The sequence below is a fragment of the Pterocles gutturalis genome, unplaced genomic scaffold (assembly GCF_000699245.1).
Source record: "Pterocles gutturalis isolate BGI_N339 unplaced genomic scaffold, ASM69924v1 scaffold2959, whole genome shotgun sequence".
Taxonomy (NCBI): Eukaryota; Metazoa; Chordata; class Aves; order Pterocliformes; family Pteroclidae; genus Pterocles; species Pterocles gutturalis.
Window position 1 is genome coordinate 37,024 of NW_010127872.1, and position 26,706 is coordinate 63,729.

A 26,706-nucleotide genomic window follows, 5' to 3' on the forward strand; every position below is an offset into this window, starting at 1 on the left:
TGTAACTCCTTTACCAAACACAGCTGTTCACATCTGAGCTAGCTACCTAGACTCCCACTTCAATTTACTGGAGAAAAATAAACTCTAGGGTGCAGCTCACTGCATCCCACAGTACATTGTGCAGAGCTTGGAACAGGCCAGGTGAATCCACATAGAAATCACCTGCTCTGCTCCGATAACTGGAAAAAGGAAGCCTGTGGTGACTTGGCTCAGACATAATGGCCCATGGGCAAGAGAAGCTGCTGGGCAAGTACATAACAGCCCCAGACTGGCACCAGCTTCCTCTAACACCATGTTACATTTCTACCGGCTTAAATGGGAATTTAGGACTAGATACCAGTTCATTGCCAATTGGTGCAACTATGACCAAAACTCTGTGGGGGTGGGTTGTTTTGTGGTTTTTTTGTGGGTTTTTTTTTTTTTTTTTCTTTCTCTTTCATTCAGCTTATCCCAGTTTGACTCAAGAGGGTCTCCCTTCTGGTGAAACAGTATTTTTTATAATAGCAAGTGTTAGCAGGATAGTCTATCTCATTTCTAGCCAGGTAGAAATTTGAGTCTAGTCTGGAAACAAAGGACACAGAGAATATTCCAGCTTCCAGAAAAATCTCAGCGGTAAAGGACCACATGATGGAAGCCAATACAGTTACAATCAACTATATAAACAGGTCACTAAATACCCGGTTGGGTGAAAAATGTTTAAGAGCACTTTATTTTGTGAAGACTTATTTTTAAAAACAAGAGATGTATCTACACTGTACCAGCACTTCCTACATTCATAATGCCTAACTTCACTTTAAAAGATGCTGGTTTAAAAAAAATTACTTCATTTTCAATTTAAACCAATATTTGGTTGCTACTAATCAGTAGTGCTGTTTCTGAATTCTGTTTTGGACAATGGTAAGTTAAGTTATCCTTGACATTTGTGGACAATGATACACAAGTAATTTCTTATTTTATGAAAGTTACATTATTAACATACCCGTTTCATTATGCTGAATATCTTTTTAAAGAAGATACAGTTAGGGATTGCATAGATAGAGTATGCGGTATTAAATGTCAGTGTGATTATGAATTTTAAAAAGCATCTTTTTTTAAAAGTGACTACAAAAACAAGTTACTTACTTTTTGCACTGACCTTTTAACATAGCACTAAAGCATAACCCAGAAAGAGCAAATCTGTTTCCACAGCTCAAAGACTGAAGTGTGTTATTTTAACAGTTTAGACACTAAAAAGACAATTTCTGGAAACTGAACTTGTGATTACAAGCTAGAAAATAAAATAGGGTAGATGCGAATTTGACTAACAGAGGCTTTCAGCTAGCAGCACTCCACTGACCATCTATTTCCCCCTGCCCTTACTCCCACCCCCAAGCAAATGCAGGTAGCCAAGGGGCTACAGAAAAGTCACTTCCAACTCTGCTGCTTCAGAGAGGTTATTTTAAAGAAAAAAGGAAATTCTGAAAAGCAGCACATAAAGAAAAAAATGTTGATATCAGCATGATGCAAAGGAGCTCAGTATGAAATAAAATTTTCTGCTCAGTAAATTTCCTATTTTTAAATAAGTTTCATTATTACAGTAAAATCAGAACTCAACAAGAGCCTTATTTCCTTTTCTGTGTTTTTTGTTTGTTTGTTTTGTTGTTGCTGCCTTTTTTTTTTTTCTTTTAGACAGCCAGAATCAGCATACCCAATCCTCAGAATGTACTGAAGCTCAGTACTGGGAGAGGCAAGAGCTGACCCACCTCTCTCAGGACAGGCCAAGTCAGGGTGGAGGTACGTATGTTTTCATATAAAACAACTGTCTCAAAAAGACAAGGAAATAAAGAAAATTTATGAAGTTTCAGTACAACAGAACTGTGAGCAGAGAACTTCAAAAATAAACAGATCAGCATAATTTACACATTTTAAAACTATATATTCCATTCATAAATATCTTTTCTAATTAATAACCATTCCTAGTTTAAACATAAATATTCAAGTTGGTATTTGATTTTACTTTTTATCAGTTCATGTGAGTCCTGTAAGGATCAGTTCCATCTGCTCAATGCAGTCATGTAAATGGTCTTCGCTAATGTGTTGTGCAAAGGCCTTCATTACCTAGTTTGTTGTAATAAAACTTTAAAATTCTGTAACTCTCTTATACTTGTGGAAAGCCTGTAAAACAAAAACCCCTGAAGTGTTAGTAAGTCAAGTGTGAAAGAGAAGTGCAAATCATCATATTCCATGAGGGCTTTTTGTTTGTATTTTTTTGAACACAATTCTGTTCCAAAGATTCACTAAGACACTACTTTAAGACTCTCCATTATATTTACATAATGTGTTACAGGGATTAAAGTTTAGACACATTGTAAATTTCCTCAACTTCATTAAACACCTAAAAATCCCTAACCAGAGGTACCAAACATTAATTACATTCTCTTAAACAGGACCAATTGTTATACTCAAGATCTGAAGAACTAGAATGATGAACAAACAAAGCAATTTCTACACAGCTTTTAAAGCTGTTAAAATGCTTTATTTTATCACTTGAACAGGGTAAATTTTTGCTGTTTTCAAAAAATTAATCAAAATTAAAGTTTTAAAAAAGATAACCACATCATACACAAAAATACAAAAGCCCAAGGGCTAAATGACAGCATTAAAAAAATCTCCAAGTATTCTTCTTCCTTTTCACTACTTTTGATGTACACACATTTATAACAGAAATAATAATTTTAAAAAAAAGTAGAACAGCTCTACTCAGTGTCCAAAACTGAGGAGACATACCCAAAGTCTAATGCTTAAGGAGACTTAAATCCAGCTTTCACAAGATGGAATTTATGAGATTTGAGATAAACAGATGAAATGGATCCCAACACACAGTGATGACCAAGGCTAATAATCAGCACTCCACATACTCAGTTTGATGCCATTAAGTTTATCACTAATAGTTCAGCCTTTAAAAGCTACAGCTACATGTACAATACCATCTTTCCACAGACCTTATGTGCTGACACTGAAGTTTTACTGGTTTTCTACTATACAAAGGATGAAAACTTACCTTCCAAAGGCATTTACAAGAGCAACTATTTCTTGACGTGTGAGTTGAAAACCTTTTGATGGGCTATTCTCAGGAAGGCTCTGTATTTCTTTCTCAGAAAATAAGATCTTCAGAGCAGTTCCTAAGCCTTGAGTCTACAAGAAAATGTTTTAGCATCAATAAGATCACTCCTTTGAACTCTCAGAGAACAGTATAAAAGGTAAAAAATTACTATTCCAGGCAAACTGTAGTGCCAATTCTCATATATTGACATTCCCTCGACCCAAATAACTGCACCCAAACCAGGACACTAATGCAAATGCATGTCATCAATTGTGCACTAGGTTCAGTCACTTACTTAAGAACATTTGTTTCCTCAGGTATACTTGATCTTCACCCTCATGTTTTTAATCTCTTCCTTTCCCATCTCTTTTCTTCTCAGCCACACAAGATGCATATGAAAACATGCCTGTCACAACACTTCCAGTTTCCTCTCCCCGCTTACAGTACAGATGCCTCACTGCTGCAGGAGCTATTGGATCAGATCTCTGCTCTTCTCCTCTCCCCCTTCCAACTCAAACTAGGTCTTTATTCTGAGATATCACAACACTTCTGCTTTTTCCACCTCCTGTCCCAGTGGCAGACATTGCAGTTTAAGTTTCAACCCTTGTCTTCTATACAGAAATAGAACAGAAGGAGCTGTTCTTATTTCCCCTTTTAATCAGGCTAGAGAAACAACCACTGGATTTTGACACAAGGCGGTTGAGGCTGGCTGCAAGAGAATTTCACAGGTCAGGAAATCTGGCCCCATTTCATTTTGCATAAGAAGGAAAAATCATAATAGATCAGAAGCATTAACTAGGGCAGGGTAGGCAGAACTCTGGAAATTCAGCAGAGACCACCAAAGTTTTGATGTTATGAATTTCTTTTAAAAACTGAACTCTCAGCTTAATGCTATAGAGCCATATAGCACCCCACCAGGCGCCCCAAAATAGCAACTATTTTCAGTCACAACTTCACATTAAGCCTTGAGGGTTAAAATCCTGTTCTCAATAAAATAAAAATGACAGGTGTCCAGAAACTGACATTCTATTTTTCAGATCTCAGCTTCACTGTGCATCTTGAGGTATTTTATAGTTATCTTAAAGATCACATTTTCAGGAAGTAACACATAAATGACATCTCTACTTTCCCTGTGAAAAAAAGGTTCCAAATCCTTCAGGTTCCAGTGACGTTTCTAAATCTAAAGAAAACATATATTCATTTGCTGCCTTCTGCATAAATGGTAAAAATCTGAATTACTTATTTTTCTCATGCTGAATTTTCTAGCAATTAAGCAAGTGCTGTATTTCCAGGAAGACTTCCCACAGGTGATTCTACAAAGCTCACCTGATCACCGACTACCCGTAAGATATTGACTGCCAGTAAGACTTTGCCATGAAGCATCTGTGCTAAATAAATTTTTTTCCAATAGTATACAAACTATACCTCTTAGTAAACTAAGCAGCTGTTGACTAAGCAAAATAAATAATTTATAACAATTTTTAAAAAAAGTTTAATAGTGAACTAAACGTGTCTATTTTTAATATATAGGTAAGGACTTCAAAGACCAACCATGTGCAGAAAGTCTAAATGCTAAGATAACAGGCATCCTGACAAAAGTGAAACAGATGCTTATCTCCTAACCGCTCCGCAAAACATACACACACACTCTACCTGCAGTTTGCCCCACAGCCTGCATTTATCACATCCAACACAATCCATTATGCGGGATATGTTCTTGAAATGCAACCTGAATTCCTCCTATCAGGTAAAAACAAAATGGAAAAGGTTAACTTAAAGTACCTTTTAGCTTTACAAAAACAGAAGGTCAACTAACTTATCATCACCAGAATATCAATTCTCTATTACTAAAACTGAACAAAACCACTGACGTATGTGGTCAGGCCATAAACATCTATGTAAACCCAGAATCTTGTTCCATTGCTAATAGTTAATGGCTTGAAAAAACAAAAATATAGAACACGCAGTGTAATTGTATTCTGTACATTGAGTTTCCAACAACTTGCTCAAAATTTTCTGAGCTGTAAATACTGTATTTGTGTTCCTGCCCCATTTTTCTTTCATTATTCAAATCACTTTTGAACCAACCTACATTTTTGACAAGCAGGCAAACAAGTTACAATTCACAAAATATATTTCCTGTCTAAAGCTACGGGTAGATTGTTGCTTTGCAGCTTCAGTCAGAGTGGAAGCAAGCATAGCACAGAACTTATTAAGATGCTCTCAATTAAATATCTAAGGTCAGAAAAACACTAGCTGGGCTGATAAACTACTGGCACATTTCTAATGTTGTTAAAATTCCAAACTACTACTGAAACATGTACTAAAAGTATTAATAAGTATCAAAATAAACCTTTAGTACTGAGCCACACTTCAGCTGTGGAACTGTAGTGCATACCAGTCTGAACACCAGCCTGTTAATGCTGGAAGTCGCTAGGCAGTAGCAGCATTCACATTAGATTCCCATGTCTGGGAACCGTGACTTTCTAATGTTAAGTATTATATTATGCTATATTATATTATTCCATACTATGTTACACATCTGTTTTTTAAACAAACATCACTGTTTTTTCGGATGCTTATGTGAAACAAATAATCTATTTAAAGGACAGCAGTTACTAGTAATACCCATTCAACTCATTTGCCTCACCACAGTCCTGATGGCAGACACAAGGCACTAAACTCAAGATTTCAGTCTGCTTACCCCTGGACAACAGCTCACATTCATTTACCATAAATTAGATTAAGAGGCCTCAGATACAATTCTGTAAATTTTTCTCCCTGCCTTTTCAGCAGTATGCTTCTGATAGGTAGAGAGGTTTTCTAAAATAACACAACTTAATTCCAGAAAACTAGCTTTACCTTTAATGACTTGGCTCCTTTCTTATCTCCAGCAAACATGGACTTTTCATCAAAGTGCATATGGAAGGACCTAATAAAGACAAAACACAAAAAACCCCAAATGTTAATATAAACTGCAGTGCTCCATCAAGCTTGGTGAGCAGCTGATGCCATCAGTGTAAAATATTTTCAGAGTTCCTAGTCTTTGCAGAATAGCTCTTAAGAAAAATTACTGAATTATATCAGTTTTAGTATTCAATCACTGTAACCTCAAACCTGTTATTTACAGTTTTGTTGAGAATTTTCTTTGCTCCATTTCCACTGACCAAGATTTCTTTCTAATACACACTGAACTTGTCTTAATGCTTGTCTTTCAGCTGATCGTTGTCTGACCACATCTCAAACACCTAGCAAGATTATGACTAGGGACAGCAATGAAGCCACACAGCACATTATCAACCACAAAAATTAGCAAGAAGGTTAGCAAAAGAATTGGACTAAATAACTGTAGAGAGCAAAGAGAAGGAAGAAGGGATGGCTAAAACCCCAGAGGTTAAGTCTGTGCTAAAAGCTGGATTACTCTCTGGAATGTTAAAAGACTACAAGTAGTATTTTCCTTTTCAAAATAAATCATGTGCATATTATACTGAAGAATCAGAAAAACCAATGAACAGGGAGTAGCACAGGATATTGCGTGGGTTTTGTTTTGGTTTGTTTGTTTGGGTTTTTGTGTTTTTTAAAGATTGGTATATTCAAACCTCAAATATATTAATCTCCTGTCAAATATACAAATCACTCTTGTTCCCTCTCCTCATTCCACCCTCCTTCTTGTCCTGTTCTATCAAGAAGTCATCTATTGTCACTTGTGAATATAACTGAGAATTTCAAACTATTGATAAAAAAATCTTATGCCTTACTTTGTATCCCTGAAGATATCTAGTAAGAGAGCTTTAGATTCAGCATCCTCATGGCCATTTCCAGTGTAAAGGTCAACAACTGAACGCTCAAAGTACGGTGCAACCTTTGACAAAGCACGCAGCTCTATCAAATATAGGAAATACAAGTTTTTGAGCCTCCTTGGTCCTTCTCCTTTTGTTTCAATAGGGTCAAAGCGGCGAGTGAACTCTTTCACATTCGGTCCCCAGCGAGGTTTCCCCCAGGTTTCTACACAGAGCAAAAAAAAGGGCAGGGGGAATAAACCATGCATATTTAGAAAAAGAAAGCAACTTATACATTAAAAATTTTCAGAAAAAAAAAAACCAAAATATATATTATAGATATTGTAGAATTCCATTCAGCAGTTTTATGTAGACTTAAAAATTACCTTCAAGGAGATAATTTGCACACAGATGCAAGTTGATGCTAGCATGAAGTCCAGAAATTAGTTTATAGAACACTCTTTTCTCGAGGCAAAGACCTGTCCAGGAAAAAAGACAAACAAATTCTAAACTAAATACTAGAAATAATGTATTAAAATGAATATACCTTGACATTTCAGTGATGCAAGTCTGCATAATTTAACTTTCATAAGCTACAATTACAGTACTCCAGCATTGTTAATAAGCACCAATATACATCATAGGAAAAGTTCACCTCTTATTTTTTATATAAAGAAGGACTAAGAATGAAATCTGACATTTCTTAGTCAGTGTTTTAGTGTTTTAATAAATACAGCCAAGTAAGTATCTGGTCAATTAGTACAGATAAATTGCCACACAAAAATAAGATGTTTGAGCAATGAATTTGAAATAGTCTTGAATTCTTACAGTCTGGAAACCAGAACTATGCTGTGACCCATCCTAACTAGAACTAAAGCTATCACTAAATTAGAGAAGTGACTTTACAGAAAAACATCAAAAACCCCAGAAAACCTTATGGCACTGGAAAATGGCAAAAATATTTCTCCCCAGCTCTAGTGTAAATTCACTGAAGATTTAAATGCACAAAGCCGAACCTTGAAAAATATGACTCCCGTGGACACAGACTTTTACAGCATAAACAGAAACACAATGGCGTTGGGTGGCCAAAATGTAATTTAAATGCAGAAATTACTTATAATGCCACTTACACCCAGAGACAAAGACTACACTTGGAATTTAGGAGTTTGTTCCCTTCTCAAGGACATGTTTGAGCGACTTCTGGGCCACTCCAGTCTCCACAAATGGAAGCAGGAAAAGCTGATGGTGAAGCCTATCTGTGATGTGGCCTCATTTACAGGCATCACATTTTAAAAAGCATGTACATTTGTATGCTTTCCTACAACAGCACCAGTTAGAGACTTCCAACCAGACAAGTAAAGGCTCATGAAAGGCAGAATGAACTAAGTTGAAGTACATTTAACTCGTTTACTTTTTTGCACACCTCCAAAATGCAATTTTGATCACCACCACTGTAATAATAATTTCCTTTTACATATGAATAAAAAGCAAATTGCTTTGCCTTCTGAATACACATTATACTTATGTTAGTTTATATGCTGGGAACAGAATCATCAAAAACTTCAATGTTTTTGAAAGCTGTTTTCAAATAAGAACCTTAGCAACATTACTAATAATCATGTCCCTGCTTAAATGCCTAAGATGCGCAGCAAATTCAAAGTAACTGGCATTGAAGTGAACTCCCCCCTTATAAAAGATGAAACACTGAAGGGTTTAAGGAGTATACCAAGTGAATGAGAAAATTTCCAAAGACTCCCAAGGAAAAAAAAATATTATTTGAACAACACTCAAAAGTTCTGCACAATTTATTAAAAAACCTACTCCATTAAAAATATTTGGGGATAGGAAAAAGATACTACAGCATTCCTTCTAGTGAATTTAACATTATATTAACCCATCTGAAAGGCTTTACCTTCTAGCCATGTGTAGAAAGATTCTCCTGTAAATACAAAGCACATAGTTAAATGAAGAGTATTCATTTCCAACATTACAATATCTATGTTACTATGCATACTAACATTAGCTGCCATCTGGACATAAAACTAAATAATTTAGCCATTAAAATGAGAATAGGTACTGAAGTGGCTGAACTTTGAGGTTAGCGCAAATCTTTTGGGGTCAGAATAGGCAGAAATACAAGAATGAGCATGACTAAGCTACTGGTCAGGGCATTCAGAAGTGTATGAAAGTGCAAGCCTGATTACATGCACTAGTGGTGAAAGATGTGTAATTATAACTGAGAGCCTTTACCTTGACTGCTACCTGTCTGAAGGTTTCCTGTAGGCTTAGATCTTTTGCCCAAGAGCTTTCAGTTGACTGAAAAATCTTAAAAGTCAGTCTCACTGTAGACAGACCAAGTGCTTTTTCTGCCTACCTTCCCAAAATCAAGCAGGATATTCAAGAAAGTACACAAAACCCCCTGTTCCTCTTCTTTTAAGAGATCTGACATCAGTATCAATGGGTCTCTGGAGGAGACCCAAGAATCCTTTAATTTATGCATCTCCAGTTATCTTGCCAACAAAATTATCACAACACATGTTCTGTTAAAAAGATAAGAACTAACAACAGAACTGTATTTTGCACTTATCCCCCTACTCTAAATGAAAGAATTATCCCAATAAAAACATTTTCTGATCAATCATCTGCATAAAAACATAACTTTCCTGCCCTCTGATGCAGTAGCAATAAAGTGAATAAACCAGATATCCAAAACCTTAATGCTTACTTCACTTCTGCAGGCCAAGCAAAAAAAAGATGACTTACCATCATCTCCTCCTTAGAGGGGGGAAAAAAAATCCATAAGCATTAAAAAGATAATTTCCACAACAAAGTAGTAATGAAATACAGCCTTTACTACAAACACTGAAAAAGTGCAAGAAACCTTATTTAAGATAAAAAAAAAGCTACTTTCCATCCTCTGCCTCCTCCTCAAGACCACTTGAGACTAAGCTGATTACAATAATTAAAGTCACTAAGAATATGAAATCTTAGTAGCAGCTGATTTACATATTATTGAAAGCTATATTTTAGCTTCAGAAAGATGGTAAGGAAATTATCTTCTTAAGTTCACATTGTTCAACGATCTGATCAGTGCTCCTTTCTGGAACTCTTATCTCTGAGTTAAACTGCTCTTACAATTCTTTTCATTTTTGCATACCAGCAATATATTATATCAATATTTATAATTACCAAAAGCTATCTTGATTTTCTAATGTGTGCTGTGTTTTCTAACTCAATCTATCGGCTGACAGTTAATTTTTAAGTGAAACAAGACACAGTGACAAGGTAAAGCTGATACATTTGGAACACCAGGTTATAGTTTTCACTTTAAATTTGAAAACTTAAAACCCAAGTCATTGGCATACTTTTTTTTTTTTTTAAACATTCTTTACAGGTAACTGAGCCTTCCTAAGTATCCACGCTTTCTTCAGGTAATGCCATTATTTGTACATTTCTAATTATGGATGGAAAATGTACAGCTACATTACACTAGGATGACTATGAGCTAAAGTGACTAAATTAAATGCTCTAGGAAAAAAAAAGACAAGCAAAGAATACAAGAGTGATTAAATTTTTGTTGAACTTTAACTCTTTCCAATCCACACTGGAAAATTACTATGACATTTGCTAAACAGTTTGAGATTTACTCTAGTTTTCACATGAATAAGCCTATTCATGCGCATAAGATTAAGCATGTATGTAATCAGGTATCAAACACCTTAGCTTCTAAATATTGAAAATGGACAGCTACTTCTACACAGTAAATTAAAAAAGCAGAAAGCAAACCTACAGACTGCAGATTACTATTTTATCACTTGTGCTGCAATAGTCACTATGCTAAAAGAACTACATTAGAAAATAAAACAGGCGAGACCCACCCCTACTAGGCGCCAGGGGATTTAAAGGACGATAGACAGATCGAGGCCTAGAAAATAAGTTAGAAAACACAAAAATCAGTTTGAAGCTAAATTGAAGTGCAGGTGTAAGAAATAGGCTCCCTCTCCCTCCCAATTACTTGAAGCAGTTTTCTTCATAGATGCTGTTCCACACTCTCCAAGCAGAAGGGCCCTTGTATCCAGTGTAACGTTCTGGATTCAGCAGCAAATCCACATACTGTGCATCTGGAGATCTCTCATCTAAATAGGAAACCTTTTGTTACATATTCTAACTGATCATTTAAAAAATATTCAATTTAAAAAAACAGTCACACAGAACTATAAATAAGAGGTCTTATCTAATACTATTTTGCCTTCCAATTGGATTATAAATGCCTTGTAAATAAAAAATCAGCAACATACAGACTGAATAGAAAGCTCAAAAGTACATTATTTATTCCAAAGTGTCTTGTGCAGCCATCATTTCTACAATAACTGAACACGTTATGTGGCTTCAACTCCACCTTAAACAATTGTCATGCAATGTGTTCTCTCACCCTATGCTAAGATACAAACTGTTTTGTTTTAAATGGGCTTCAAATTCAGGATTCCTTTGTCAGGCAGTATTCGGTTGAGGGTGTTGCTTTTTTGAAATGGGTATACTATGGGGGCTTCTTAATAAACACAAGGTCAAAGAAGTGCATCTTGTAGTTGCTACATATTGTATATTTATTAGCTAAATCACTTTTTTTCCCCCCAGATATCCTTGTACCTTGGCAGTAAGTCTGGATCATTTCACTTAACTGAACAAACTTTCAGCATGCTGCAGAACACTCGATTGGTTATGGCAGGAAACATATTATTTAAGCAGCATTTCAACAAGTTATACCTTCATCTCTAAAGTGCACTACAAATTCAGGCAACATGCCCAAAGATAATTGTGAAAGAGTACTTTACTTGAAAACTCTGTACGAATAGAAACTTGAGTTTTAAGCTACAATCAGTAAAAAGCAGGAAGAATTCCCTCTTTGAAATTCTAGGTGAAGAGCAAGGCTTGCTTAAGAAAACCCACATACAATATAAGCCAGTAGTCCAGAGACTTATATATAGGAATAGGCCAAGCAGTGCCACCAAGTATTTCCTCAGACGTCAAAAAAAGCCACAGAAACAGAGAGTGAAAACTGCTCTAAAAAGAAGAGATGATTCTGCACGAGCAGTTAAGCATCGCTTCAGCAGCAGTAGCAAAAACAAAGAAAAGAGACAGACACAAGACACACAACACAGTGAGTGCCAGATGGGACAAAGTAAAATTACAACTTTATTTCTTTCTTTGACAGCATGGCTAACCTAAGCAGTTCCTACACTTCCTTTTCTCTTCAGTCTCCACTTTTTCTTCTCATTATCCACACACAACCAAGTCTGTGGAGCAGTGCAACAGAAGGATGGAAAGCTGACCTGGGTTTTGAAGTTTTTTTCAGCTAGATCAATTCCCTTATCTAGTTTATCATTAAGCTCAACAAAAAGCTAGTGAAAAGTAAAACTGATCATATGGCTTTGTGCTACATGTGAGTGAACTAAGAGCTCTCTCACCACCAGGAAGAGAGGAAAGGAAGAAAACAAGAGTTTCTACCTTCCCCAAGCAAAGTTATGCTCTCTCACCTCTCCCTGCTCCAGCTCACAAACTCACCTGATAAGTCAGTTCATACCAACAATCTATGAGATGGGAGGGAGATGTCAACTTACTTTCCTGCTACTCAAGTAAGCTCAATCAGCTTACCATGCAGAATGATGCACACCAGAGCAGAAAAAGCACTGGAAGAACACAGCTGGGGGCAGTACATCCTCCTTCAGCAGGGCATGATGTAAGGAGAGATGGAGGTAGAATCAGGAACTACTCAAGTTAGTATTACTTCTGAAAGAAATGCTTCTAAACTATACCTTTCTCAACTGAGTCCTCTTAATTAAGTAGGCAGCTTGAAGATGGTAAAGATAACAGCAGCTTACTGTATGTAACGGTTCAGATCTACAGATATGCTCTTTGAGTATTTACAGAAAGTGCTTATATGGAAAATTTCACAGATGAGATGCAGCAGAAGTGCTGACAGAGAACTGCAGTTGGTAAGTCCACTACAGCTGCTACTTTCTCAGGTGACAGCAAACATTAGCCTAAAGGTAGGTTAAAACATCTTGCATTATGACCTAGTCTTCCTAGCATAGAACACTTTCCAAGGTATTTATTAAAAAGGCCTTTAGCAGTCATTCCTGAACTTGACAATTCTCATGGTTATCTGAAAAACATTCTTTTGAGCTCAATGTTACAAGCAAATAAAAGGACTCATCTGTGGAGCAGGGAAAAGACACAATCTAGTATCCTAATGTTTTAACAATAAGAAAGTCTTTACAAACAAGGGTGAATTTAGTGCAGAGATCATTTGGAAACATAGCAAGGCTGTGTCGTGGGTTAAGCACAGACTGCTTAGAGGAACAAACTCAGCCCAAACATAGACAGTAGAATAGCAACAAAAATAATATAGTAGTAAGAAACTGAATCAGGTGCAAGTAATTTGTCTAATATATGTGCTAGATGTGACTTTCCTGTGAGAAGTGGCTTTTTAAAAAATATATGCTAAATTCCTCCCATGTACCTTCTTTAAAAGTCTTCTGTCCACTACACTAAGAGGGGGTAACAATGAATGTGCGCTGTGTAGACTACCACATGCTCCTTGCAAAAATTGCATTATTTGCAATGTAATGCTATGAACTGTCACATCTCCATTTAGCACAAAATTAACTTTTTTTAAAAAGTTGTTATTTGCAGAGAAACTACAATCTTTTGTGTTTTTCAAGAAACAGTAAATAAAACAAACATTCTGAAAAAGCTTAAAACATTTTACCATCAAGTTCACAAAAATGATCCTGTGAATCATCGTATCTTGCCCAGTCAATGAAAGCCTCCTTACTTTGGTTACTGAGGGGAAGAAAATACATTTGATTTTAAACTTCTAAATAAACAACATCAATAAAACTACCAAAAAAACCACAATCCACATATAGTAGTTACCTTGGAACTGAATTCTGAATTACTATATCTGACACTCAAGAATATATGGAGTTACTGCTTGTTAACTGTGCAGAGATTCAAGCAGGTATCAAATGCAATACTTTAAAAAGTAATTTTAATGTCAGACAGCAAGAAAGATTTCACCATCATTATTTGAACAAACTGTGCACCCGCAGCGACTTCTATTTCTTCAGTAAGAGCTTGATAAAATACTTTCATAGGGAGACTGGATGTCTAAACATCCCTTCCAAGGTAAATTACTCTATGAATATTATTTGTCTTAAGCCTTTTAAATAATAATGGTATTCCACTCACCCTAGCATTTTCAAAGGTGTATTGTACCAGAGAGACAAATACTTTGAAGTTCCCACACTATGAAACACAAAAAGTGCCAAAAGCTGAATGCTTTCTTCTATGCATGTGTGCAGCACAGAACTACTGATGCCACACTACTGACAGCAAAACATAAGCAAAGTTAAGACTGGGAATTGTGCTCCAGGGTGCAGTGAAGCACCTTGAAATAACAAATGCAACCTATTCTGTTTGATTAAATTAGTACTAGCTCAATTCTACAAACAGAGGAAATTCTATAACAAGATACATTTCTAATCTTGTGCCAAATCACTTTACTTTAAAGGAGACTTTACACTTGGCATTAGACAAGGAACTTCTCCAGTAATTACTAGCAGGCAAGATTTGATAATCACAAGAAATACAGATGATAAAGGAAAATAACCCAAAACCATAGGGGTGATGCACTGCTAGGTAGAGAACATGGGGTTTTGCCTTGAAAGCAGAAACTCTTCCTGCACTTATAGGATCCGTTACCTGCCCTCTCCCAACTTTAATCATCTATCCTGCTCTCACAAAAGGCATTCTCTTTAGCTCTCCATATGTGTACTCAATCTCATATTCTTTTGCCCTACAGCAATGGAAGAGTTAATAGTTTCTTATTTCCTCTAAAAAACTTTGGATAAGGGCTCTCTACCCAGTTTGGTTTAAAACACACACCAGGCAGAAGCAGTCGCTTTTTCATGGCAATCCCATTTTGTCAGATGACAGGAAAGTCTTTCAACATCTCTATCAGGTAGAGCTACTCCAATCTATGGTCAAAGACAGCACACCTCTCCATCAACAGTGAAGAACTGGTTTTTCTATTTCTACTTTTTAAATGGGGGGCATCTAGTAGAATGCAAGTTTTTCTAAGTAGCGTTCCACACACTTCCTCCCACTCAAATTTGACTGTGCCATGCAACAAGCAAGATCAGGGAATTGATCCAAGCTAAAAATAACTTTGCCAACAACAAAAGTAACTAGCAGGCTCCCTGATCTGGTTCACTGAATGATCACAAACAGGCAAATCAGCATCACAGGGGGACAGAGCAGGACCAAATCCCTTAATCCAGCACAGTCATCAAGAACAAAGACTGATACTGGTAAAACAGAGAAAAAGGGTGGGTTTATTTGCAAATTTCCTCCAACTCTTGATGCTGTAAGGTACTTCTTTCAAAACATATCAAAGTGTGTTAGAAAAAAAAAGTCTACTCAAATCACTTAACACCTTTACCTTCAGATGTTCTTGCATCATTTCACATTTGCTTTCTAATGGGTGACGGAAAGAATGAAGAACAAAAACCAGCACATTGCAAAAACAAGACAGACAAAATGAAATGCTCCTTTGTTACTATTTTTGTACTATTGTAAATCACAGCATACCTTAAGGTACTGTTAACTGCTCCCAGTTTGTTAGCTTGCTCACAGTCTTCCAATTCTTTGGAATTATTTGCCACTTTTGAATACTGCAAGAAAGTTAATATTTAATATTCAAATAAATTACCTAAAATCTGCTGAGAAGAGGAGCCATGAAAGCTAATTCTAGGTTTAGCAGTGAATTGGCTAGTATCAGAGAAAAATCCTCAGGACCATTTCTTATTTCTATTTTTCTTCACTTAATTTCATCACACCAATTTCACTCTGTGGATTTAACTGCGACAGAAAATTCAGCTAAATATGTCAAAAATTTATTTTGCCTATTTTTTTTTTTTTAATAAAATGGTGTTCTAAAGCGTTTCAGATACTTAGTTACATTGTTGTAAAAGAACATTGGAAGTCAAGCAGTGTCACACCTATAACCATACCTTGCATTTTGCAAGAATAATTATACCCCAAGTTTCATTGGTCATTTCAGCAGAAAAAAAATTTGGCCATTTTCCCATTTCATTTAATTCTATTCATTAGTATGCTTTAGACATGCATAGGTCTGGAAGAGAGGCTTTTCAAGCTGAGCTCAAATTTTGATTATTTTAAAGCCAGAAGTGAGGCATTTAAGCTGAAATCTGATTCTACAGTATTTTTTAAAAAAAGTAATCCACTAAAATATGCTATTACTAATAGAACACTTCTAAGGAAAACATTTGGAGAATTAAAGATTCCATTATTCTACAATAACATGGTTATGTCAGCAGGGGATTTGTTAAGTCTGTCAGCTTACAGCTCAAAAAACCCTTCTAACAGTTTTGGAACATAATAGATAGCATCAGAGCTCTCTTAAAAGATAAACTCAATTTCCTCTTTTTTGGGGTGTGTGTATGTGTGTGTTTTCTTTTGCAGAGTGAGCCTTAGGTTTACACAGATTTCTACCTTATCACAGTCCTTAAGAAATACAGAAAATGATTTAACATTAAGCAACTGATAGCTTATATAAAGCTAAACTGCTGGCTTCCTTTCAGGCCAGGGCACATACATAATGACATGAAGGATTACTACCCAAAACCTGCTCAGAATAGAAATGTAAGCTAAAGGCTTTGGTCAACCCTTCTGAAATAGTAAACAACAGCAATAATTTGACAAATTTTAAAAGAAAGAGAATAGTTCATTTCTGAGGACTGACTTGTGGTCAAGACGCCAAACTCCTGTTATTTCCTGCATGCATTTAGAGAAGTTGCATGGTTTCTTAGCTGCAATGCATGCACATCACAGAATCATAGAACAGCCCAGGCTGTAAGGGACCTCGAAAGATCACCTGGTCCAACCTTTTGTGGGAAAGGAAGTCTAGAAGAGATTAGCTAGCACCCTGTCCAGTCACATCTTGAAAACCTCCAGTGACAGAGACTCTACCACATCCTTGGGCGGTTGTTCCAGTAATTAATTGTTCTTACTGTAAAAAATTTCTTATATCAAGATGAAGCCCCTCCTGTTGCAACCTGCACCCATTGCCCCATGTCTTCTCCATTTGTCTCCCTGTGAAGAGGGAGCCTCTGTCCTCTTTGCAGCTGCCCTTTAAGTACTGGAATACTGTGATGAGGTCCCCAGGAAGAGAAGACCTAACTCCTTCAGTCTTTCCTCACAGGGCAGGTTCTCCAGCCTTTGATCATCTTCGTGGCCCCCCTTTGGACTATCTCCAGTCTGTCCATATCTCTTTTGTTATGGTTAGTATGGCATGACTTGCCTTTGGTAAATCCACATTGTTTTTTTCTAATCACCTGCTTTATTTGGTTTGTAATAGTTTCTAGGAGGACTTGTTCCGCTACTTTGCTAGGGACTGAAGTGAGACAAATGGGCCTGGAGTTTCCTGGATCCTCTTTTGGGCCCTCACAGACGGGTGTGACATTTGCCTTCTTCCAGTCAGCAGGGATATCCCCTGATGTCCACGATTTTTCAAAGATTATAGACAGTTGTCTTGCAACAATGTCAGCACTTCTCTTAACACCCTGAGGTGGATTCTGTTCGGGCCCATAGATTCATGTGGGTTGAGCCCTTGCAAGAGGCCGCAGGCCAGCCCTTCCCCTGCTACTGCTGCGTCCGCCTGTGTGTTGTTGTAGCTACTTGATCCTGGGATCTGGGGTCCAGATACGCTGGCAAAGACAGAGGCAAAGTACCACCACAATACATACCACAATACTTCTCAAAAAAGAAAGGATTTAATTAAAACTGTTCATATGAGTAAGCAAGACAACTTGCTTTAAAAATACATCTGTCAGAACCAACACAAGGAAAAACAGCAGAATCTACTGAAGACCAAAGAAGTGAAGGAGATTAAAAAACCCAAATAATTTAAATCTTGTTAGGAGCATTGCCCATAACAAGGAATTACTCTCACTCAATTTCCTTGGATTTTCCAGGTGTGGAGCTCATTCTTTAGCATCATATGTATGTTAAATTAAAAAATCTGAACAAGGAATAGATCTGACCTAGAATGAAACAGATACTGCTGATGAAATAACATACTGCGACGCTGAAGTAAACATTCTGCATGTCTAGAGCTGCAAACCAATCCCTACCCTGAAGTGAAAAAATTACTGCCAAGAATATAATCCTAAATTTAAGGTTCCAAACAGAATGAACATACAACTCTCAAAACGTTTCCAGGCTCCAGTGTTTAACAGCAACAGCTATCAGATCAGTGCTCTGTGACCACTGACTAGATAAGGACAAAGTATCTGTTCCTGCCAAAGCAAGATCTCATACGAGCAGTTTCTGGAAGAAAACAGAGAAGAGATGGCAGAAAGTAAAATATTAAGTTAAATGTTGTAACCTTGAGTTACTGCATCCTGTCCCTTGCTTCAAAGATTAATACAGCAGCTGTCATGACAGTTCTTTAATGTCTAGCCCCACAAAATGTGTTCACCAGTCAAATGAAACAGAAAGGGAACTACTTTGTGCCTCTCCAGCACCATTTCAAAAACCTTATGTTGATGCCAAGAATTAAGAAGAGATCCTCTATTGCTAACTGCACTTAGGGGAAGCTGTGCAAGCGTAACCCTGGTCTTTGTAGCTAGATGAGCGTTCAAAAGAACTGCTCTCTCTATGTTTCAACGAACAAACACAAAAATCCTGCACTAAAGCCTAAATAAAGCTAGACCTTTACAAGGTCATCTAAATTAGGAGAGAAGGGCAATAGAAACCAAGCACTTAGACCATAAAAACTTTTCCACAAGTATACTGTCCTGAGTATATCTACTTAAGAGATTAAAGCTTTCATTATTAAAAAGATGTATTTGGTTGTTTTCAGCTTTCCAAGGCAGACACTATCAGGATGGAAGAGAGAAACTGGACAACTATACCTTCAGAGGTAAAACACCTTTTTTTTTTTTTTTTAAAACCAATACTTTAAAGATAATCCACAAGATGCACGACTTTCCCAAATGGACCAAGCACAGGCTAATAGCACAGTACTTGCATAGTCCTTGAAACAAAACATTCATGCTGAGATGAGCTTGAGGTTTCCTTAAAAGGGATATTAAATGAGATTGTCAATTTTTAATTGGGTCCAAGAGAGATCTTTAACTGAATCATAAGAAGTATGAAAATGGTGTACTTAGGATTTATGTCAGTCCTGATGACAATTTTCCTGCATAAATGTTTAGTTTTCTGACAGAGAAGCAGCAGATATTACTGTCTTTGTTGTACTACAGATTAAAGGTGCAGAACTGCCCAACTTTTAGTATCGTAGCAGATTGCAACAACTCACAAGGCAATTCAAAGGAAACAGCTGTAGTAAATATACTAGCAAATTGTAGTATCCTAGATTCTTAATCGTGGTGAAAGCAAAAGGTAGCTGACCTTTCACTTCCGAAGTCCAATTCAATATGATCATGTGAAGTATCTTAATAACAGCACACTCTTTGGCTACTAATTAATATATTACTTATGGCTCTCAGTAATCAATCAGGAAGCTCAAATTCCAACTAGAAGAATCACTTCTAAAAGAGTCCTTAAAGCCTTAAAATTACTCTTTAGGAGGCATTACAGTATTTCAGGAGTCATTTCTCTACAAGCAAGCTTGGAAGAGAACAAAGTCAATTAAAAAGAGAACTGGCAACAGATTATCCAGCTAAAACTCAAGATCCAGAGATAGTGCCAAAACTTTCCCAGAATAACTACTGCTGCTTATGCTGAAATGGTGAATGATTGCCATTTAAGTCAAGTCAGTGAGAAAGATGTCTCTCCTCTGATCACCAGAAACCTTTAAATAAAGAGGCACACTTTACTTCGGAGTGAGCTTACCAATATGTGTATAAACAGGAGACTAGACTACCTCTTGAGCTAAAGCTTGGACAGACTTGCCTGCGCTGTTCACAACAGCAGGACACAGAAGTCATTACTTCATGATGAAGTATTCCTCTCAGCTATCTTTGGTAATCTTTCTTGGCCTAAAGTCTAAACCTAATGCCAATGGTCATTTATCATAGGGTGAACTACACCCAGGTGAGACAAACAGCAACTTTGGCTGCCCAGTGAGGTGGAAAGTACTGAGGAGGATGGAGATATCATAGTCCAGCAAGAGTAAGTACAAGTCTACAACACAGCCATGGCACTCAATGGGGAGATCTCTCATTTGGGCACCATTAACCCATCAACTGCTAAATCCTTATTCTTGGGCACTATATTTGTGATTTGGGTGTTGGGGAGGGTTGTTTGCCTTTCTGCTCTGACCGCTTTTCTAGGCACACATACCCTCTTTGTTTTTTTGGCTTTGCTAAGATCACTTGGTGATCTAGGAAGGACAGCTTGGAGAGAAGCAAGCAAAAGCCAACAGCACAGACTGACTACTTAAGCTTGCACTTACCACTTTAGCCTAAATTTTCTTTAGACTAATGACCAAACCATCTTTAGACTGATGACCTGCTCAAGATTAGACATGGCAAAACTACATGTAATTGTTCAGGTACTTTTAATATTAGATGTTGTGGTTATACATGATTCTTACAAAAGACTGCATTGCTACTGCACCTGTGCATCTTAGCCTACGGCTTTAAAGAATGTGGCCTGTACTTAGGAGTGAACAAAGAATTTTGCATCAGCCATTCTGTAGCCATGTACTGCTGTCCCTGGTCACTCATTGATTCAGTCTGCACCAGCTCTCAATCAATGGCAGACTCACAATGACATGACAGTAAATCCACATACAGGGACTGATCAGTTATGTTAACAATTTCATCACTATGCCAAAACAGAACATTTGTAATAAAAAGCCACACTGCTACTGTAACGTTAAAATTTAAAAGAAAACAGAAAGAACTTAGGAAATAAATTACTACTTACTTTATTAGAACTCCCAGCTTTAATTCCAACAGGTATCTTGCTCTAAAAAACACAAAAATAAATCACAGTTTTTATTTAAATATCATTCCTACAGGGGTCAAACAAATTTGTTTTTAAATAATTAACTTGCTCCTTTACCTTCTCAACATGTTATATCCAAAACAGGGCTAGACCTTACAAAAGACTTAAAGTTATTTCTTTTCTTGGTAAAATGACTAAGACCTTAAAATACTTCAGTTGTATTTCTGCTTTTGTAATGGAAAATAATTTTATTCTAATTCTTTTAAGTTCTCATTAGTAAATATTGTTAGCATAGTATTAGTCACTTCAAATTAGCAAACTTTTTAACCAAACAATATTTTTCTATTTTATATCATTTTATCCATACCTCTGGACAAGGCTCTACATGACAATCTTTGATAGAACAATGGCCATCATCAGCCCAGAATGGGCACGGTCTCTTCAGGTTGACCTAAACACACAAAACCAGAAGTTTACAACCAACACTCACATAAGGCAACTTTAAAACAGAGCACTCTCAGTATCAGGAAAACCTTACAAACTAAAGGAGAGGATACGAGGAAAAAGGGTTAAATTTATTACTTTACACCTGGGGGGTTTTGTGCGGGTTTGTTTGGTTGGTTGGTTTCTTTAACTACTTTCCCTCTGAGTATATAAGCTGAAGCTTGCTGCAGTGGAATTGCTAGTGATACTGGTCTCCAGTGGACACAAACACATAGAATATTAAAGCACAAAGTTAATTTCTCACCACTAATACAACTTCAAAACAGTAAATAAACTACTAAAAAGAAGGCAAATCAGACATCTATGCAGCTCTAAAATGGTTGTACTTACAATCAGTTGTATTTGTACTACACTGATCAAGAAAAGACATTTGATAAAGGACAGACTAGTGCACAAGTTTACTGATTCAAATAAGTGCTCAGGTGATTTCACATTTCAAGTAATAAAAACGGGCACTCATTACTACACATCTAAGCTAGTCAAGGAAGATATCATAATGGCCTCAAATCAGAGAGCTGATATAGTACAAATATAAATAACGAAGATAAACCACTTCAGAAACATTACCAGCAAATCCTGTAATTACCAGCTCCTATTTGTCATCAAATGGCACAGTAAAGGCAGGGAGTACCACATATACTAGGATCTAATACATAGCAAGAGATTCAAACACTTTACTACATTTCACTTTGACTGTCAATGTGAAAGTCAGCAAAGAAAACTAAAACAAAAATAAAATCACAGTTTTCGTTTACATTAGCCTTATATCTACTAGCAAACATTAGTGACAAAAAACACTTTGACCATAAAACAAAAATAAAATCACAGTTTTCATTTACATTAGCCTTATATCTACTAACAAACATTAGTGACAAAAAACACTTTGACCTCATCACTTCAAAACTGAAGACTACAGACTAAAGGTTTTCTTGCATGATCAACTAGAAACACTGAAGAAGTACAGCATCTTTGAAATTTAACATTACAAATAAAATACAAAGCATTTATCCTCAGCAGGCAGCAACCACTGTTTTCCAGATAAGATAGTTTTTAACCTTTCAAAGTAATTAAAAAAACAACCCACAACAAAAACTATGTTTATTCTTTTACTTTGTTTTCCTTTAGCACAGCTTGCACTAGTTTTCTTCAGTTGATAAATACTATTCATTAAGATATTCAACTGAAGACACTACTTATATCCAAAAAAATACATCTTGAACGATTGATCTATGACTTCTTGTTTGAAACTGCTGCAGGTATTGAATTTGACTCTGTAGTCAGACACAGCAGGAGTTCTAGAAAACACAATGTAAAATTAAACCTGATACCCCAAGGATGGCATCAGGCCCTAGAGCAGTTTCAACACAAAAAAATTAAGAATTATAAAAGTGCTTATAAACATTATTTCAATCTATAAATATTAAGTCAGAAAACTAATCCTTATGCTAGCTTATGGAAAAAAAATACATACAAGCTATACATTAAGTTAATAAGAACATACTATAAAGAACAGTATTCTTGCTATACCTAACAGGTTAAAAGATTGAGACAAAACACTTCATCAACTTAGTCTTCAGAAAAACGTGTTTTCCCCTTATATGTAGGAACATCTTGCTAATGATTTATACCCTGTAGTTTCACTTTACATAAGGAGAAACATAGACAGGAAACAAAGCTTAAACATCTAGTACAGAAGGGCCAGAGCAGACCCTTAGGCACAGAATTCGCAACTGAACATGAAACCCATCCTCTGACAAACTTGGAGTCCACTGCATGTGGTACCTGAAGGGTTCCTGCTATGATAAAAGAAACACACTAATCAACCTTAATTTGGAGAAAAGCTGAAATTGCTGATCTGTCTTGAACAATTATTCCATTAAAAAACACCTTTATGCTTTGAACACATTTCACTGTCAGAGTACATTTACACTAGATCAGCTCTAAGACTTGCTCTAAGTGACCTGTTTTTTGGGGGAATACAGTAGTAGAAGACCAATGGCTACCTTCACTGAATTGTCAAACCAGAGCCCCAGCAATGTAAAAAAAAAAAATCTAATTCAATTTTTTTTGGCCAGCATTATACATAATATACGAAGCATAAGCAAAACTACATCAATATGCCTCTGATACAAACCAGGCGCAATACGAAGAATCTGCGATGAATTATAGCCAGACTTTACTCTCCCTCCAGTCTATTAGCTTAATTTTGACAGCTAAGAAAAATCAAAACTATGTACCGGAAATAAAGAAACAACCTTTAATGCTTGAAGGGTAAATTCTTCTGTGGCACTATGTACCCAACTTAAAGCAAAAGAAAAAGAACTCCCTCTTCAAATGTTCTATCAATACCACAACAGATCCCCAAAGAACACAACCTGACATTTGACTTGCTCAACTGGCCTTCATTATACTAAATTCCTCTACCCAACCTTTCAACAAGTTCTTTCTGTATTTTTAAAATATGCACATGAAGTTAACTGCTATGTAACATCTGAAAGAAAGACTGTTTTCCAGGTTTCCAATTTGATGTAGTTATTCAGCACGACTATGAATTATAAACTCAGCTTTAAAATGTTAGAGATTCCTCAGTTAAAAAAACCTAGCAAGACATTAAGCAGATGGTACAACTTCTTAGGAGTGATGACAACTACCTTCAAGCTACAGTTCAAGCCATGCTAGCACAGATACACTAAAAGCAGAGATTTTAGGTTGCTTTTCCCACCCCATTTCCTCTATTCAATCCACAAACACCATCCCTAGAAAAAAATATGTAAAGTTTTAGAATCTTTTGGACTTGTTCACTCATCTTTTTACATAAAGCACAAACAAGTCTTACATTTTACACCACCTTCACAGTAAGAGCTATTATATACATGCCCCTCCCACCAATTTCTACCAAAAGAAAGATTAGCTAACACAGTTAGACTACAACCTTCTTCAAAGTAAACTCGAATAAAGAACGCTAACACACTTAAGAAGATATAAGTAATTAGGCAGTTGCTGTTCTTACACACTGTAGATAAAAGAATACTGCTGTCTAAACTGCAGATGAATTCAAAAAGAACTGCAAATCAAGACACACTAAGCCCAGAATAATTCAAGAGCACTAAGAATCAGTGCGTGCACACACTTGTGAAATAAACAGAGGCTGTATACCACTTGTACTTTAATCAATATCAATCATGTGCTGACTACATAGAACACCCTTCTACTTTCTTCAGGGTCTGAAGTACTAGATTTCATTATTATAATTTAGAGTATTATTCAATACTTGTCACAGATTTACAGTTAGACTCCTCATCATGAGGCTTCCACAGTTTGTGTGTTTTGATGTATACGAACACACAGAGACAAAAAACTTTATTCCTTTATTTCTTTCACTGAGAAGCATTCCACTGTCTAGAAACCACTTAACACAACTTCAGCAACATTTTCAAAATAAAGTTTTCTTAGGCCTTTAAATAAAAAACTAGCTAGTCCATTCAGTATTATACATTAAAGTTTGAGTTCTTTTGTGGCTGTTGAACTAGTACCACAATGGGAATACTGTGCCTGTATCTACAGAAGTTCATGATCCAAATTCCTATTACACATTAAATTACTTCAGAGTAGGAGTGTTTTCACTCCCAGCACAAGTATACTCCCCCTATGCTTATTCAGTATTTAGCTACACTGTAGTTGACCTAGACGGTCATTGCCTACCCTCACAATTTCCACATCCAATTTCCACATCCATCTATGTGCTTAATAGCATTTACATGATTCTGTGCAGGGCCATCAAAAAAACTCTGTTGCTTATTCATATGGGAAAGTGTGAAAAAACATTCCAACTTACTCAGTTTGCTTGTTCAACACAAATTATTCCCTGTCACAACTGGAAGCACTAAATAATACGTGGTGACAGGTGGACTGTACACTAGCCCTTGTAATTGCCCACCTATTAGGAACATCAACATGAAAGATGAGGTAGGATTACAAAACACCATTAAAACATGACCTGTAAAACTGCTGTTGAAATGAAGATTAGGTCTAAATTTGCAAGATGAAATTACTGTTGTATAAAACCTTGTATAACTGTTGCTCCTCTTCTTCAAACTCTTTGTTTTGTATCTTTCTGTTGCCTCTGGAGAATCTAATTACCACTACTACGTGATGTATTATCACGGAAGGTGCACATATTTTGTTTCTCCTGAACAGTGAAGTTAGAACAGTATCATGTAGCAGGAGGAGATTCAGGGTGAAGTTACACATTATTGCTTGCTCAGACTAGAAAGGGAAGATTCTAGTGCTTTATCTCCTTCCTCACATTCATAACCCCATCTTGCATGAGTTTAATACTTGTCTGTTTCCAGATCAGCTGGATAACTTGCTACAACCTGAGGAAAACAAACAAACAAACACACAAACAAAACCCCACAACACAAAACCAACAACCAAACCCAAAAATCCAAACTAAAAATCTACCAGGTTAGAGAGATGCATTGGCCTAATGCACAATCATACAAGCCCAAGAGCTAGAAGCAGGGAAGGGGCAGGACCGTCTGCCCTAAAGGAGTGGAACCTCCTTTTTCAGTGGCAGGCAACCATCTGATTAGCTCAGTCAAAACGCAACCCTATTTTCAAGTTAAGCACATCTGAAAAAAGAAGCATCAGGCTTCAAAGTCTTATCTTGCTCATCAGATTCTAATACAGAGGAAAAAAAATGTTTAAAGTCATAAAAAGTAAAATTACATACTACTTGAAAGTTGACTGTTTTTACCTATTTTTCAAAGGAATAACAGTTCTCTAAATAGCAAACACTAAAAATCAGAACTAAGACAGCAACGCATAAGAAAAGGAAATCATTGCAACAAATTCATTTCAAATTATGCACATTTCTTAGAAGACAAGTACTGCATGCTGTCAGAAAGCTGCTAATATACAATCCTTTTCTAGATGCAGCAGTACAAAGATACTACCTTTAAAATTACCACTTATCAGTTGAATTAAAATAGTCATGATTTGCTGTGACTGACTCCAGCAAACATGACACATTAACACAGCAAACATGATTTATTACCAACATAACTGTCAGGGACTGAAAACCTGCTACCACCAAGTTAAAGAGCTGTTGGATTCTAAAAGACAACTTCATACAGACAAGTTGATTTGATATCTAATCCTCCCTATATTTTCTGGATTTTATATAAATTATTCAGGAAAACACCATTCTAATTGTACCTTGTAATATCTGAAGTAATCACGTTCTTGCAGTTTCTGTATTTTGGGGAAAATCTTGAAAGTATTGAAGTCATCAATGCTTTCTATGTCACATAAACAATCATCTAGGACTCCTGTGAG

At 36.4% G+C, this 26,706-nt stretch overlaps 1 protein-coding gene across 1 annotated transcript; it reads right to left on the bottom strand.

The window, feature by feature from the left end:
• Window positions 1-1,647: 1,647 nt before the first annotated feature.
• ERO1LB (ERO1-like beta (S. cerevisiae)) lies at window positions 1,648-26,706 on the bottom strand (the record flags this gene model as incomplete). Its single annotated transcript, XM_010079404.1, has 15 exons — window positions 1,648-2,154; window positions 3,041-3,174; window positions 4,736-4,822; window positions 5,945-6,014; window positions 6,841-7,087; window positions 7,248-7,340; window positions 8,774-8,800; window positions 9,625-9,636; window positions 10,740-10,786; window positions 10,877-10,997; window positions 13,631-13,704; window positions 15,514-15,596; window positions 20,842-20,883; window positions 21,230-21,313; window positions 26,587-26,706. Coding segments are annotated over 15 exons (1,302 nt in total), but the record flags the coding sequence as incomplete, so codon positions are not given.